This window comes from Phasianus colchicus, chromosome 15 (genome assembly GCF_987193195.1).
Source record: "Phasianus colchicus chromosome 15, bPhaCol1.hap1.1, whole genome shotgun sequence".
NCBI lineage: Eukaryota > Metazoa > Chordata > Aves > Galliformes > Phasianidae > Phasianus > Phasianus colchicus.
Genome location: NC_143450.1, coordinates 3,787,649 through 3,800,630, shown reverse-complemented (window position 1 = coordinate 3,800,630; position 12,982 = coordinate 3,787,649). Strand labels below are relative to the sequence as shown.

Sequence of the window (12,982 nt, the reverse complement as noted above, 5' to 3'; positions counted from 1 at the left end):
CCTGCTAAGTGCCTGCTGTGGGAGCGCAGCCGTTAGCAGAGCTGCTGCAGGAGCTGCGACCAGGCTCAAAACAGAGTGCAGAGCTGCCACCCGTGGGGGGTTATTTCCATACACGGGCCCAAATCCCCATCCTCACCCGTGTGGCAAGCAGCACTATTCGCCCCTCTACCTTACACACAATTACTGCGCGATTATTTTAGTTAGCCGGTGGCAATGCGGTGACAAAACCCAGCACACCGCTGCTTTCAGGGCTGTGTGGGGACGCGTTCCGGTGAACTGGAGCTCACCCCGTACACCTCGTACAGCACCAAGCCATCAGGCTTCGCACCGGACGGCGCCTGCAGCCGGGCTGCGCTCCAACCAGAGCCGCGTGCTGCAGCAATGAGGTAGCCGCGATGCATTTGGGCGCCACGTGACTCGGCTCCGTTTTGGTAACGGAACTGCTTCCTACTACTCGAATACGAACGCAGGTATGAGGAATACGAATGACATTGGAAACGAACGGGGTGACGTCAGCGCCAGCGCGCCCTCCGCGCGGCCGCCTCCATTTTGCGGCCGCCTCAGCCGCGGGCACCGAGCGCCGCTCACGACCCTCCAGGCGGGCGCGCGCGGCGGGAATGGGCGGCGCGGCGCGTGCGCGGTAGCGGGGTAGCGGGGTAGCGGGGGCGTGACCGGCCCCAGGATCTCGCGAGAACGCGCGGGCTATATCTGGGAGGGGGCGGGCGCGGGGCTTCCTTTAGTGCGCGTCCGCCCGCAGCGCCGCATCCTTCGCAGCTCCTCCAGCGCGAGCAGGCCGAGAAGATGGAGGACAGCGCCATGGACATGGAGAGCATGGGCCCGCTGCGCCCGCAGACCTTCCTCTTCGGTAACGGGCCCGGCCGCGCGCCCGCGCCCCATCCCCCTTCCGCCCGCGGCTCCCCTGTATGCGCCGGGGCCGCGGTGAGGCGGCCGGAGGGGCCGCGGGCCGGAGGGGCGTCCCGTCGGGCGGCATCGGGGCGGGCGGGAGGAGGGGGCCGCGCGCGGGCGGCGCTGCGCGTGGCGGCGGTTCCCGCGGCGCTCCCACGTGGCGGCGGCGCGGCCTTTTGTTCCGCGGGCCGGGAGCACGTGGGGTGGCGTGCGGGGCCTTGCGGCTATTGCCGCCCACGCGGCGCCTGCGGCGGGGTGAGCGGCGGCCTGCGAGGGGAGAGGAGGGGAAGGGGGTGGCTGCAGCGGGGAGCGCGGCCGAGCGGGGCGGGCCGAGGTGGCGGCGCGTGGTGGTCGGTCGTAGGCCGGGGCCTAACCGAGCACGTGGAGCCGCGCTGCGGAGTAACGGGGGGGGGGGGGTGGGTTGGCGAAGAGCTGAATGCGGGGCTGTGCTCATCGTGCTTTGCTTGCTGCAGGCTGCGAGCTTAAAGCAGAGAAGGAATATCAGTTTAAAGTAGATGATGAAGAGAACGAGCATCAGCTGTCCTTGAGAACGGTGAGTACCGTTTGTTCCTCCATGGCGAGCACCAGAAGGGCGGTGCGAGTCGTGAATTCATTTCATCCCATTGGATTTCTGCAGTCACTGGTCTTTTTCTACAAATGTTTTAGACAATAAGCTCTACCTATTGGGAGCTGAATGTATGTTTTTGCTTAATGTATCCTTCAATAAGTACTGATGCTTCGTGGTTTATAGCAAGTAATATAAGTTAGAGGAAAAGATAAGCTATGTAAGTGAGTTAATATATTTACTGGAAGGAGTTGAGAGTTGAAGCTGGTGCCACTGAGTGTGATATTCAGTAGTTCCAGGAACACGAGGAGGGGAGGACTTGAATTAATCATAGAGGACACAGTTCAGCAGACCACAGAAAGTTAACTTTGGAATGGATCTTTCATATTCTCCCCAGTCATAATTCCTGGGCTTTTTTTCCAGCAGCAGCTAATAGCAGTGTGTGTACTTGGATCTTTCTGGAGCCTGTGGCAGTGAGCAGGGCGCAGCATTTCAAGGCCGAGCATGCTTGTGTTGTTTTCTTTAGCACTAACACAAGATGCCACAACTTCACATGCAAGGAGATTGTAGCTCCCAGTCAAGGAAGTCGTGGTGTCTCTGCACTTTCACTTTTGTTTAAATGTGAAGATTACATCTTGATGTGAAATAACTAAAAAAAACCTAGAGGTGGGAATTGCTCCTTGCAAGAGACTTGGATGTTAATGCTGTCCTTACATGCACAACTTACACAAAATGATACTTAGGATGCTTTCACTTAAACATTAGTTGTGGGAGTCATGTCTTCAGTCCTTGCATTTCACAGAAATTAGAGTCTGGACTTGACAATGTGTAATTTATACATAATTGTCAGCCCTCTAGAGTTCACTTTGAGGGAAATTTTCTGAGTAAGTTGATGTGGGTGGTTCTCATAGCTGTATATTTGTAATGAAATGAAAAGTGTCACAGGATGATACTTCAATTGTAAGGCTTTATCCAAAGATTGTCATTTTGGAAGTGAGCTATAGCATCTCCTCGTGGATTGTGCAGTCTTAATTGGGCATGAAGCAGATCGCATGCTTACCAGGACAGTTTTAGGCCAGTGTGGAAAAAAGTCTAATTCAACAGCATGACTTGTATAGAAAAAAGATCACCGAAAGGAATGATGGGGGTTGAAGTAACAAACAGGTTAGAAATGTCTTAAGCTTGGAATCTCTTGAAAGAATCTACAAGCAAGAGATGGCTTGGTAGGCAGAGTAAGGAGTTGCTGGCAGAAAAACATGACTCTTGTAAAGTTGTGACTGTGGTCTGTGCTCAGGATGTAAGTCTAAGAGAATAAAGAGAGAGGTGTTATTTAAGCCCTTGGCCAAATTTGTACTAGAGGGGAAGGGGAGGGGAGAAGTGAGGACAAAGAAGGATAAAAGTGAAAGGGGAGGAGCCCTGATGTGTGTAAAGGTAGAAAGTGGCATGAGGGTTAACTTAGATCTTTGGGCCCACTTAACAGGTGGAGTGGTTGCTCCCTCATTCCCCATTTTATTATTGGTAAGCCTACCTTTGGTGTGGAAGGCAAAATGTGTAAATGGATGCCTGCCAGCCATTCAGTAAAGAAATATGTTAGGTGCCGTAGTATTGGTTGAACTGGTGCAGATAGCAGGGGTAGGTAGCTGCGGGCAGGGAGGACATGTTTTAAAATGAAATTCTCATCCTAGTGGGCAGTCCCACCAGCTGAATGATTCATTGTGGTGTGAATCCATCTGAGAGGTGAGATCAGAGCACCAATATCACTACTAATTCACATTAAAAAAAAAGTTGCCTAATGTAGTGGAGCCTACATCCTGTTTCTTAGTCTTCATCTGATGTGCTTTGTCTAGATTGTGATCACTTGCTTAAAACACATTTCTTTGGGAATGGAAGCTTGAGCACGCCACTGTCTGTGAAGTGTTTACACGCTTAATTCAGGAAGAGTGGGAGAGACGCTTTCTTCTCATGGCTGTTGGGAAGGGATGCAGTAAGCCACGTTTGCTTGCCTCAGAGATAATTGTAGTGCTTAAGGAAGTTCTTGGTTTTCAGAGGACTTGCATATAACTCTGACTCAGTTGCCAGAGGTTCAGAAAACTGGAATTTCTGGCCTGTCGCATGTCTGTCACTTCATGCTGTGCTGCCTTCAAGCTATGATTTTCAAGTTTCCAGAGTGTGCCTGTCTCGTATGTGGTGCAAGGAGTCAAGATGAGTTTGAAATGTGCTAGGATGACAGCTCTTAGTCCTTGGTGGATTAATGCAGAAGGCTCATGCCTAAATAAAAGCTGTGAACTCAGCAGCAGTGAGACTTAAATTTTTCTTAAACTTAAAGTAAACAATGTAGTGTAGGTGAGAATGTGACAGATAAGCAGTAGCTGTAAAAGGGGAAGGATTGAGGTTGTGATTCTCTGGCAATGAAGGCAGCTGTTTCTCTTCCTTTAGCCATGTATATATGCTTCTTCACATGGGCCTGTTACAGTGCTGTCTGGACTTGTCACTGACACCCCCTCCTTTAAAGCTATAAGTCGTGTAGCTTCACTATATATAAATCAGAGCAACTGTCTGGAATTAAACACTACGTGTGAGTGCTATGGGAAAAGAGGTGGTGGTTTTGGGGAGAGAGTGTAACTCAACATTAGCAGACAGATACAAATATCAATCTTGGCACACAGAACAGCAAACGCAATTTAAAAAGACTTTAGATATTGAAAGCAGTTCTGAGATGTGCACTGTTCTTTATTTCACAGGTTACATTAGGGGCTGGAGCCAAAGACGAATTACATGTTGTAGAAGCAGAAGCACTGGACTACGAAGGCAATCCTATCAAAGTAGTACTGGCATCTCTGAAAATGTCTGTGCAGCCCACAGTAAGTAAATGAACTTGAAACAATCTATTACACATTGGGTCTCAGGTGAGAACATTATATCTGAAAAGAGTTCAGGTTGGCCAAATTGTATTGATCTGCCATAGTGTTTAGTGGGTTCACAGATGCAGTGAATACAAGCCAGATCAATGTATGTATTTCTTGGTACTCCCAGGCTTATTCTAGTCATGGGCGATTGACAGGCTTTGTGTCAATTTACACACTTTTTAAGCAAGCTGTATTAATTTTATATGTCATATCCTCCTATGCATGCATCTGTAACATTCCAGTGTTGCCTGAGTGGAACTGCGCAGTGCTGGGGCATGTGTGCTGACTGGAAGTTGTCCTTTCTGCAGCAATAAACAGGCCAATCCACATTTGTCTCTGACTTTAAAAAGCGTGCTTTGATTATGATATGCCATCACCATGTTACAGAAGCAGCGCTACTGCTGCACTTTGACCCTGAACTAACTCCAAGTGCTTCTGGAATATTCTGTGAGCTTGAAGAATGTGGTTGCTGTGTTAGGTTTGCAGTATCCATACGTTAGTGCAATTGTTGTAACTTGGATGGTTTGCCTGTTAAACACACTTTGCTTTTTTCCCCTTAGGTTTCGCTAGGTGGATTTGAGATCACGCCACCAGTTGTCTTGAGGTTAAAATGTGGTTCGGGGCCTGTTTATGTCAGTGGTCAGCATCTTGTAGGTATGTATTGCACTGCTTACTGATCTTCAAAGCTGTTGCTCATTAATTTGCAAAACAATGGGATTTTTACAACTTCCTGTAGTAAACCTGCGTGTCACTGATGGTAAAGCAGTCTGACATACATAAGAAGTCACCCAAATTGGAAAGTTCCCACTGCTGCCTGAAGTGCTGTGAGATTGAGTAGTGTATCTGGTGCATCAAGCAATACTTCTCTAATACAGGTCTTCTGATTCTTCTAATTGCCTGTCTTCAGAAACATGATATAAATAACAGAGGGCAGAGGAGTTCAGAGAAATGCTTGCATTTGTTTCCTTGTCTTCTGTATCTGCATACTGCTGGAAAGCTTTTGGCCTTAGTGGTGGTAGGAAGCTTGCTAATTTTATTTCCAGCATTCCTAGATCTTGCTTAGTTGTGGGTGATAACGTGCTATTTTTCCTTACTAATAATCTTGCTTTTATTATTGTTAATGAGGTGGATATTTTAAACATTGCCATCATTTTATCAGCATTAGAGGAAGAACCAGAGTCAGAGGATGAGGAGGAGGATACAAAAATTGTGAATGCTTCAACAAAGAGACCAGCAAGTGGAGGAGGAGCTAAAACACCACAGGTACGTTTCCAGTCAGTTTGCTGAGTTCTGTTTTGCTTCAGTATTCATTCTGCCTCAGAAGTGAGCAGTTGGGTGACTTGGTGACTGACTTAGTAAGGAGTGTGTGAGATCTCTTTGAAAGAGGTTTGTTTTGTGATTAGACCTTGATAGGTACTAGGTTAAAGTGGAGGAGTGCTGTTAAATACAGATATTTTCCAAAGCTTTGATGAATGGGCTAATTTAAAGGCTGCTTTAACTGTTGCAGTAACTGTGTGCAGATATTGGAGTAAATGCTTAGAAACCCAGACTCTTGCAATATACTGTTGAAGTGCTGTGGTGTGTAACAGAAAGATGCATGTGTGCATTCTGTATGCTTGTATAGCATTTAATTGGGCAGGTCTGTGTTGATTTTCAAATAAATTGCTTTTAGTTAGGACACAAATTACTTTGAGAAGTTGTCTTTTAAGGCTTAATATGGTACTAATACTTAACACACTACTTGTTTCTTTTTTTCCAAGAAAAAAGCAAAATTATCAGAAGACGACGAGGACGATGATGAAGATGAGGATGATGATGATGAGTATGTGCTTTGGTTTTGATCACGTTTTGAAATACAGGGATCACTTTATGAGTTGTGTGATGTATGTAGATGCTTAGTGAGGAAAAGGTGCTTCTTGGCCTTCGCTATCCTAAAAGAATTAGCTCAAATTTATTTCCAAGTATAACTTAAATTAGTGTCATTCAAATATGTAGTGTTGGGTTAGGAAACTTTGTTGTGTGTAGTTAAGCAATTTTCTATAGTTTTAGGATTTCCTTAGTGTGGTATCGATAACCGTAAGGTTTGCACCTTGAGTACTGAAGCAGAAGGCAGTATATTTAACTGCACTATTAGTAAGTAAAATATTTTGCCTAGCAGCTTGTCATGTATTGAAACAGTGTGTAGTGAATGACTGCTTTCTGATTGTAGTGATGAAGATGACTTGGATGATGATGAGGAAGAGGTTAAAACACCAATGAAGAAAGTAAGTGGTGCAATTTGTATTATATTGCGTGTATGTGTGACCTTCACCCATAAACAACAGCCTTACAGCAGGGCAGTTAATTCAGAGGGGTGGCAAGTGCTTATACTGCTTACCCCTTCTAATAGGACTGTCCTGATTTTGAGTGATGTTTGAGGGTTAACATGAAGAACCCTGGAGTGGGGTATTGGGGAAGGTGTGTTTGAATGGGATGCATTTGTATAAGCTTGATGTATATAAAGAAAGTCTAGTAGGACATGGAAACAAGTGTCTGTTTCTATGCTGGTACAGAAGGGAGGCTGAGCACCTATGTACTGTGTGCAATAAATAGGCTGTGGTGCTGTTATTTAAGGGTGTTGGGCATCAAGCACAAACTTGTTCCTACATTTGGATTGTGCCTTGCTGTTTCAGTGTGATAAAGCTGATGGTATTGACAGCTTTTTTGGAAAAGGATTTAAAATGTGTGAGCCTAAAGGAAGGAGTTTAGATGCCAGTTATTTGAAGTTGCATGTGCACTTCAGTGCCATCTGGTGGTTAAAACAAAATAAAACAACTTGGCATCTGCAGAGATAAAATTCTTCATTTGAACTTGTATCAGGTTGAATTTGTATTTAAGTAATAGCTTTCTTAGAAAGAAACAGTTAATGTATCAATTTTGCCAGTCATCTAATCAGCAAGCGAAATGATCCTTCAGTTTAAATAGCAACACAGGAATCCAGTTCATAAGTATGCACATGGCTTTGCTCTTGCACAATCCCAGACTTAGATTTCTGTATAAAATATTAGGGAATCTAGGATATACAGGAAAATAGTCTGGCATGGTTGTATGGCCTCATGACAGAACTTAATTGTTCTCTATTGTGTTGAAGCAGCAAGCAGGTTGTCTTCTCATTTAATTTACTGTTGTTTTTAATTTCTGCTTAAGTAATGGGCACTGATCATGCTACAAGGGGAATGAGACTAAATTTTTGCTTGAGGTTAAATAGTATTTGTCCCAGGGTTTTCAGTGCTGTTAACACCCCTAACAGTATTGTCTTCTCATGGCAAATTGTTTGGAATGCTTTCTTTGCAGCCTGCCCGTGAGCCTGCAGGAAAAAATATGCAGAAAGCAAAGCAAAATGGCAAAGACTCAAAGCCGTCCACACCAGCATCTAAAACAAAAGTGAGTGAAGAAAAATGAGCAAAATGTTTGTGGGGCTCTGGAAGCTGATTTCCTTGCCTAGCAGAAACTTAATGTGTTAATCGTCAAGATAGGTTTCTGAAAGAATATGAAGCATGCTGTGGCCTTCCTTGCTTCGTGTGCCTCGTGAAACTGTTAGTATTTGAAACGAGCTGTCCACTGTGAACATTAGAAGGCTTGAATTGCCAGGCTGTTTTTGTGTGCCTGTAAAGGAGAGTATTGGTCCAGCACTGTCACTGCGGTACCATGGCGGCTTCTGCTGATAGAGCAGTCTCCCTTCAGGTTCTGTTTGCTGCCTATTGTGTCCCAGCAGTGCTGCTACATTGGCTCAGTGCTATCTCCAGTTAGGAAACTGATCCATGTGAGGAGAGAATAAGTTTTCTTGTTCTGTTGCTTTGTAGTTGTCAAGCTTCCTTAGGTGGCTTGTCCTTCCTGCATTTACTTAAACAAGGAAGGTCAGTACAGAAATTAGTGTGGAATGGATGGATATCAGCATGGCATCTGAAAAACACAGTCAGTGTGTGCCTTTCCAAAGTGTGAACCGAACCTGGCTGCAGTTGTAGAGGAAGCTCAAAATCAGTGAATGTTTGGGCTGTTTTCAGTTTCATTTATGCTGAAAGGAAAAACTGTGTAGACAAGTGCCTAGAAACAATTCCAAGTATTTGTGATAGCCACTACTTGTATTGAAGATAAATTCTACAATAGATATCTCAGTATCTTAGTTTTCAGAAAACTTGATCTCTATGCAGCTGTGTGTGCGGTCTCTAACAAAGTGAATAATTTTCAGACTCCAGATTCCAAGAAGGACAAATCTCTAACTCCAAAAACACCAAAAGTCCCTCTGTCGTTAGAGGAGATCAAAGCAAAAATGCAAGCCTCCGTAGACAAGGTGAGTTTTTTAAACTTCCATCAGCCTTATTTTTAACACTTCCAGCAGCAGAAGAGCGGCTTTAAGAAATGAATGTCACTGCTTGCTGTGCTCTTAACTCTGTGTACATTGGTAGATTGATGTTGACACCCAGAACTGAAAGGTTATTTGGAATAAGCCTCTGCTCACGAGAAAAGGGGGGAAAAATATTTCACTAGTAGTGGTTTTGTATTTGTTAGTGAGCTGCTTCAGTTTGAGGCTGCATAAAAGAAGTACAGCAACAAATCTTGGAGGTTGATGTTTATTCTAGTGGTGTCAAAATAGCATGCAGGTTTTGTGTTTTAGGCAGCTAGAGTAAAGAGGAGTTCTTGGCATGCTTGGAATTGCTTGGTATTCCAGCAGTATCCAGTGTTGATATCCAGAGGCTTGTAAGGCTTTGGAACTTCCAGAAGGGGGAGATAGATGCTTGTGATTAGAACTGCATTCTGATAGAAGTGCCCTGTCAATGGGCTGTCTGAGTAAAAGTGTGGAAAGTAACAGCAGCTCCTTTCCCATAAGCCAAGTTTGGGTAGCTGTGTGCTATGTAGGTTCATTGCAGGCAAACCTTAACTGCATAACAGCTGGCAGTGAGGACCTGACATCTACACCTGTGGTTTTTTTACTTCAGTAACTCAGAGCTGCTTAAAGATCATGTGCCCTTTGGTGACTGAACGAGACAACTGGAAAGTTGTTTTTGCGTAAAGCTAAAGCCTGCAGTGATGTCAGTGCATGGAGAGAGTTGATTTTTCTTTTTGGTCTGAGATGAGCTGTCCTCCTGACACTGACAAGTCACCCAAAGAATTAGAAGTGGTTGGGATAGTTTCAGTCCCTGTGCCATGGGCAGGGATGTCTTCCAATAGAGCGGGTTGTTCCAAGCTCTATCCAGCCTGGCCTTGGATTCTTCCAGGCATGGGGCATCTGTACTTTCCCTGGGCAGCCTGTGAATGCTGATAGGATTAGGCTTATCTTGTGTTTGGATTCCTGAAGTTTGAAGGCAGTTTTGTCCCACAAATGCAAAATGCAGCGAAAATTATTTTAGTATAAAGGGGGGGTGCAGAATGAGCAAGGATGGATGGGTGGCGCTTCTATCAGGATAGACATATCCCTAGATTGTGAGCCTGGTGTTGACAGATGGTGTTCTGCTAGGTCAAGTTAACCTTTTGGTTCAGATGGGTGCTGGGGCGGTTCCTTGATATTTCGTGTTTTCCAATATGGTGTTAAGAGTTTATATTGATATGCAAAACGCAGTGTGGCTTTTAGCTGTGACAGCCCGTGAGTTAATAGCTTAAAGAGTAGCTTCCACTATTTTATTAATATAATACAGAAGTTCCACTTCAGTAAATATTAAGTAGATATCAGCAAGCAAATGGAGAAGTGGCAGATGTTGGGTAAAACATCATCCAAATCCAAGCTTAAGTAGAAGTATAGTGATGTTTCAAGCTGCACGAAGCAGTAGGAACCCCTAAATGTGGAATTAGTTGCAGTCTAAGTAGCGTATTGATGTTGAATACAAGCGAAGGTATCTTAAAAGGTAAAAACTTGCTGTTTTGGAGCATGAGCAAAATGCCTGTCCAGGCATTTCAGTGTGCAGACACGCTGCTTTGAGAAATACCTGAGTACCATGGAAAGGCAAACTTAAAAATAAAAGTTTGGTTTTGGATGTTGCAAGGTGAGTTCAGTAAAATTCCACTTGTGTTGCAAAAGGCTTAAGCTTCATCGGAGTTGTTTAGCATACGCAGGTCATTGCATCATTCCAATAAAGCTTGCTTTTTTCTAAACAGGGTTGTTCCCTTCCGAAGCTGGAGCCCAAATTTGCCAACTATGTTAAGAATTGCTTCAGGACGGAGGACCAAAAGGTAACTGGATTTATTGAAACCTGATAAAACCCAAAGCCTTTTATAACCTAACCTAGGGATTCTTTTCCACTTCTTAATCTTTACAAGCTTTGGACTCTTTCAAAGGGTTACAAACCACAAACAATGCTTCAAATTAAATGGGAATAGTTTTAAGGGTTTAGTTGGCTAAGATGAGAAAGTTAATATTTTATTACATTTTTCCAGCTTTTATATGGTTGGTAAATTATCTCTTGCTTACTAAACCCGCAGAATTTTCCTTTTGGCATTGGATTGGTGAAGGAAATGAGCTGTGGTTTTCCTTGCTGCTGAAGTTGGCCACCTAGGCCAGTCTGCTGCTCAGCCTTTTGTTGGGGAGGGTGTCTGGGAGGGGGAACTGTTTTGCAATTGAGATTATGGCTTTCTTGCTGCCTTTTCTCCCAAAGTCAACTGAACTCTTGTAAGAGGGCAAGCCAAAAGGTGGTATCAGGAAGCAAGCTTCTGAATTAGTTATTACTCAACTTGTACTAGGCTAAAATGTGTCTTAAATTTCCCTACCGAAATTCCTGTAAGTTAAAAACTTTTCTTCCAGTGACAGAATTCCTTACGCTTTCCTGCTTCCTTCAGTGGTTCAGAGTAAACTTGTCTGATAGACTAATTGATAGGTTCTTGAAAGAGCGCTTAAAAGCAGTTAGCCTCAGCTACTGGAGTGGGTCTGACATTAGCCAGGGTAGGCAGAGTTCAGCCAATATTTGCCTAGCTGGTCCACACCCATCCTCTCACTTACCTTCACTGAATTTTTTATTATTGTGATTAAAGTGAATAACAGTCTTCTAGCAGAAGGATCTCATGTGTTGCTTTCAACTTAGTTTTCTCTGAAAGAAATGCTTTTTTTATCATTTAATGTCAATATTTTGAAAAGTAGAGATAGCAAAGCGGGGGGAAAAAAATAGCACAACAAGAAATAGACTTTAATTTCTAACTCTTTGTGTACACTTCCAGGTCATTCAAGCTCTCTGGCAATGGAGACAGACTCTGTAAGAGAACAATTTAAACAGTTTGTTAAAATCTGCAGTCCTACTTCTGTAACCGTTATTTGGCTGTCCTTTTTACAAATGCTGAAAGAGCTTTCCCTACAGTGTCTGATAAATGTCATCCAGATTACCTTGCCAAGAATGTGTTGTCCAAAATGCCTGTTTAGTTTTTAAAGACGGGACTCCACCCTCAGCTTCATTTTAAGTATGTATGGAATGTTTTGATAAGGCATGGTGGTGTGGTGGTGGTGGTCAGACAAATGGAAATGGTGGGAAGACTAAATGTACGTGGAAAAAAAAATAAAATTTAGTATTTTAATAAAGTACTATCGTTTCTTTCTTTATGGGTTGGGGGTAGTCTGCATACCTAACTCAGAAGATAACAGGGCTTTTAAGTTCTCCTAGCTGCTACTGCTAACTATTCTAGTTACTTCTCTTTAGCAAGTACACATCGGTTGCAGTTACATTGTCAGCTTTAAGAACAGCCATACCCCAATTCCATGAGCTCCACAGCTACTGGGCATATGGCTTAGTGAGAAGGCTTGGTGGTAAGCGGGGACTTTATTCTTGTCTGGAAGTGACCACTAATTATGTAATTGCATACAACAGCCCTTCCTGCATCTCGGTTTCTGACCCGCTTCATTGCTTTTTGGTTTATGGTTTCATTCTAACAGCTAAGTTTGTAGGGTTTGTGACTCTGCTTGTAAAATGTAATACTTTTGATTTGGGAACTGCTGGCAGTGCTGTTCCTCTGAGGGGCTGCAGTCTCTGAGGTTGTCTCACTTAATGACTGGGCTAAGGGTTTTGTGGAGGGGAGTGTAAGCTTGAATGCTGAAGGATGTGCCCAGGGAGCTCACAATGAGGGGGATCAGTGGCCCATGGAGAAATTCCTGGGAATAACGGAGAGCTAATCCTCTGGTCTTTTGAAGATTGAAGACTGCAAATCCCAAAAGCTCAGATGGGCAGGTAGTCTGCATCACAGTTCCTCAGATCATTCTCCGAAGCACTTCAGATAATGGTTGTCCACGTTCAAACTTAATCCTCCTATTTAAATGGGGCGAAGCATGTTCAATCCTTACACTGGCCTTAGGAGGAAATTAATTCTCAGAGTAAACACGATGCTTACTAAGCAGCAACTGTCCTTTGATATGGCTGAGATGACAAAATGGAGCCTTATTAGCTGTTTTATTTTTGATGATTGCCTACTAGTGATACTAAGGATAATTTAAAGTAACTCGATGGATTATTTTCAGTTGCTATATGAAGTAGAAATGCCAAGGTGTTAAGTCAGTGGTACGTGAAGGGAGGAAAGAAAGCATGGATGATATACCTGGCACTGTGAACTTGTTCTCAAAGCTCTTGTCTAAATGCTGTATTGCTTCAGGTGCTTG

The 12,982-nt window shown here is 44.0% G+C and overlaps 1 protein-coding gene across 1 annotated transcript; it reads left to right on the top strand.

Moving 5' to 3' along the window:
• Positions 1-703: 703 nt before the first annotated feature.
• On the top strand, positions 704-11,917 carry NPM1 (nucleophosmin 1). The gene is made up of 11 exons (XM_031598004.2): positions 704-865; positions 1,380-1,459; positions 4,213-4,332; positions 4,938-5,031; positions 5,537-5,640; positions 6,138-6,199; positions 6,587-6,641; positions 7,711-7,800; positions 8,606-8,707; positions 10,507-10,581; positions 11,560-11,917. The coding sequence occupies exons 1-11, from the start codon at positions 802-804 to the stop codon at positions 11,596-11,598; spliced, it is 885 nt and encodes a 294-aa protein (XP_031453864.1). The 5' UTR covers positions 704-801; the 3' UTR covers positions 11,599-11,917.
• The last annotated feature ends 1,065 nt before the right edge of the window (positions 11,918-12,982 follow it).